The sequence below is a fragment of the Cylas formicarius genome, unplaced genomic scaffold (genome assembly GCF_029955315.1).
Source record: "Cylas formicarius isolate icCylForm1 unplaced genomic scaffold, icCylForm1.1 PGA_scaffold_14__1_contigs__length_1757220, whole genome shotgun sequence".
NCBI classification, from domain to species: domain Eukaryota; kingdom Metazoa; phylum Arthropoda; class Insecta; order Coleoptera; family Brentidae; genus Cylas; species Cylas formicarius.
In genome coordinates, this window is record NW_026844236.1 from 1,445,113 (window position 1) to 1,449,258 (window position 4,146).

General features: G+C 32.2%; 1 protein-coding gene across 1 annotated transcript; it reads right to left on the reverse strand.

The window, feature by feature from the left end:
* Positions 1–2,620: 2,620 nt before the first annotated feature.
* LOC132695915 (uncharacterized) lies at positions 2,621–3,921 on the reverse strand. Its single transcript, XM_060660481.1, has 2 exons — positions 3,155–3,921; positions 2,621–3,089 (listed from the first exon to the last, which is right to left on the reverse strand). Exons 1-2 carry the CDS (start codon positions 3,244–3,246, stop codon positions 2,666–2,668), a joined length of 516 nt encoding a protein of 171 aa, XP_060516464.1. The 5' UTR covers positions 3,247–3,921; the 3' UTR covers positions 2,621–2,665.
* Between the last annotated feature and the right edge of the window lie 225 nt (positions 3,922–4,146).

Below are 4,146 nucleotides of genomic sequence, written 5' to 3' on the forward strand. Positions count from 1 at the left end.
AAGATACCGAAAATAGAGAGTTTGATCACAAGTATGGCGTTAGAATGGATAAAAGTACTGAAAAATTTTTTATTGGTAACTCACAAGTAGATATTCAAGGATCAGATATTTATGTTCAAGGAAAACGGTACAGAGGTACTCAAGGTTTATACGAATTGTTATTTAAAAAGTATCCTAACAATAGTTTATTTAACGAACAAGACAGGGAAAATTATAAACAAATTGTATACAAAACGAACGCTCACAAAAGACATTATAAACCCAATGCTCAAATTGACGGAAGTAAGCTGAAAAAATATAAAAATATTATTGCACCAACAACAACAACTGGGGGAAAGGGTTTAATGACAACAATGGAAGTGACACCCAATAAAAAAGATTACATTTATTGGGACGATCCAAATGAATTAGTCGATCGATTGCGTCTACTCGTATCGTCACAGTCTGCAGGTCATACGGGTCACTTAAATGAGATAAATTCGCTAATTGAAGAATTGCGCGAAGCCGATATTATAGAATGAAGCCGTCGAAATTTATTACGGATGCCAAGCGACAAGTTGTCGAGGAACTTCATAAACCTGCTCGTATAAACTTTAAACGTAGAAAAACTATAATTAAATCTTTATATGATCTGTTTCAAGCTGACCTTATCGAAATGATTCCGTACGCAAAACAGAATCGTGGATACAAATACATACTAATTGTAATAAATTGTTTTTCTAAATTTGTTTGGGCGCTACCTGTAAAAAATAAGTCGGGAGCGGAAGTGACGAGAGCTATGGAAACAATTTTAAAGTCCACCAAAAAACCAAAAAATTTACAAACTGACGCTGGAGCTGAATTTTTTAACAAAGACTTTCAAAATTTAATGAAAAAATATCATATCAATCATTATAATGTATTTAGCGAGAAAAAGGCCGCTATAGTGGAAAGAGTGAACCGTACCATAAAAAATATAATGTGGAAAGAGTTTAGTCTACGAGGAAACTATAAATGGATCGACATATTATCGGAAATTGTTAGAAACTACAATAATACACATCACAGCGTAATTAAAATGAAACCGGCCGATGTTATAAAAAAGCACGAAAAAAATCTAATAGAAACGGTGTTTAATCGAATAAAAATGACAAATCTTAATACCAAATTTAAGATTGGCGATCGCGTACGAATATCGAAGAGGCGAGGGGTTTTCGATAAAAAATACCAACCAAATTGGTCAACGGAAATTTTTACGGTAGATAAAGTTCAACTAACCAATCCCACTACGTATTTATTAAAAGATGAAAATAATCAAAATATTCTCGGTGGATTTTACAACGAACAATTGCAAAAAGTGAAGTTTCCGGACGTTTATCTAGTTGAAAAAATTCTCAAAAGGAAACGCGATAAAGTGTTTGTAAAGTGGTTGGGGTTTGATAACAAACAATAGTTGGATAGATATAAATAATGTTGCGTAGGTTTGAGGAAGATTCAGTTGCAAATTAGTAGTGCTCGTAGAACATTTAAAAAATGTTTATCCTCGACGTTCAAGGATTTCAGTATAAACAGAGCGATTATATCGTTAGAGAAATCGCAATTATAAACGTGTCCAGTGGAAAAGTGTTTCATAGAATGGTGAAAACACCTTGTCCGTATAACTGGTTCACAGGTGAAATTAGAAACCATCTTTTGAAGACCACGAATCGTGTCCACGGACTATCCTGGGATGAAAAAGAAGATGAGACCTGTCTACCTCAAGAAAGTGTAGTTAGTTTTATTAGAAACATTGTACAAAATAACTATATCTATGTTAAAGGCAATTGTAAGGTAAACTATTTAAAATCACTGCTTTATTACAATGATATTGATATTGTCGATTTACATGACATTGGATGTCCAAATTTTAAAAGTTTAAAAGAAAATAACCAGTATAATTTTCATTGTAATAATCACTTTTATAATTTCTCTAATTGTGCCAAAGAAAATGTACTATTGCTGAGAAATTGGTATATTAATAAAAATTATCTTAAAAAATGAACTTGTTGTTTTATTAACTTTAACCATAAGAACAATTAAAATGATTTTTATCATGTGATGGAAAAATTAAACAAGTTATAACTCGAATATTTTTTTATTATTTTTATTTACTAACTAACTAAAAACGATTAATTTCTAAACGTAAGGATATAAGAAAAAAACTTGAAGAATTAAAACGTGGTGAAATGATGCAAGAGACAATGTTTAAGCCTATTACAAAACGATTGAAAAATATCGAGTCTTCTTTGCAAAATTCAACAAGAACAACAACGCCAGCAACCACGACGACGAAGACGACTCTAGTAAGTGATGTAACACAAACTACTCCAAAGTATCATCCTCCCGTAAAAGTGGAGGAGCCCGCCGCCGCCGCCGCAGCAGAAGAACAAACTTTACCGCTATCAGTAATTCAAAAGAAACGAAAAATATTGCCTAGACAGTTATCATTTAATTCGACTCCTATTAGTAATTACGATTCACCGAGTGAAATGAAACAATCAATTATAGATGAAATTGATTCAGATTATGAAGAGAACGTAGTAAACTTGTTGTTTTATTAACTTTAACCATAAGAACAATTAATATTATTTTTATCATGTGATGGAAAAAATTAAACAAGTTATAACTCGAATATTTTTTAATATTTTTATTTACTAACTACACTAAATTTTTGACTTTCAAACTCTTCCGCGTCGTCGTCTAAAACGAAGCAAAAATCTTCAACTTTGCTGGTACTGGGAGTGGTGGTAGTCGTCGTCATCGTCGTAGTGGTGGCTGATTTTAAAATTCTGTTTTCCAGAATTTTTATTTTCTCTTCTTCCGAAGCCGGCTTGAATTTTTTAGCCGGTACCGGTTCGTCCTCCTCTATGGCAGCCGCATAAAAATTGACGTCCGAGAATTCACGCATCCCCTTCAATAACAATTGTAATTCTTCCTCGTCATCGGCCGCCACTCTCAGGTATCGGACGGGAAGATTTTTTAATTTTCCCTGAACCGTTTCATTCTTCGGTGAATATTTCAAATACAAGTGAACTCTCTTGTTCACAATCTTCACTTCTTTCCTCCCATACCTATGATAATTTGATAGATTTTTAGTAAATTATGGAAAACAAAACAATGAAGGTGACAGACTTACCTGAATAAATTTTTTAAAAATACCGCCAGCATCTTGTTGGAAAGTCTGGCGGGATCCGTTGACTCAAAAATTAATGTTGACGGAGTGTCCATAGTCGTTGTGTACAATGATTCCTTGTCGTAGAGTTCGATATATTTATATGCATTTATTTTTTTTAATTATTATCTATCCTAAAATTTCCACTTCGTCAGCACGATAATAACACAGTGCATTCATAATATTAAAAGCGATTACGTTATATTTATCAATTGCGCAAAACATAATAGTTTTGACCCTAACCCCGCTATCCGATAAAAGCGGTAAAATTCTACAAAGTGATATTATTTATCACATACGCGTCTATTAGAATAGACAAAAAAGTCTGCTGCGTATAAGTAAAAATGTCTGAAATCAGTGAGTTGAGTGAAAAAACGCTGCTGAAAATTAAAGAAGTTGGTGAGTTAATTAAAACAAAACATGAATATTGCAAGTGGATAAAATTTCTGAACAGAAACAATTTAATTTTGAAAAAATATTTAAAAAGTGTATCGTCATCGTCGACAGACAGAAAAGCGGTGGCAAAAATAGAATCAAATTTAAGTCTTTTAAAAAATTTTAAAGAACAATTCAAACATCATAAAACAGTTAAAAAAAATAATGCAAAATTAATTTGGGTTGATAACGAGTCTTGCTTTAAAAATCGTATTAAAACGGGAGCAATAGTTAATTTAGATATTAAAGATCCTATAATATTTTTTAGCAAGGCGTTTAGATCATTCTCTTGTCAAATAAAAAAAGCCCTTCGTTAGTCCCTAATTAAAGTTAACGTAATATTTCTTGCAGATTTTGTAAAACCACAAACAGCCGAAACCGATGTAAAACATTTTTCCACCAAAAATCGCGTCATCGATCATAATACCGATTTGAAAGAATTTTATAGTAATTATATTAAAAATAATATATTAACAAAATTAGAGGATTTTCAAGAGAGGGATTCTGGTTGGGCTCTTCAC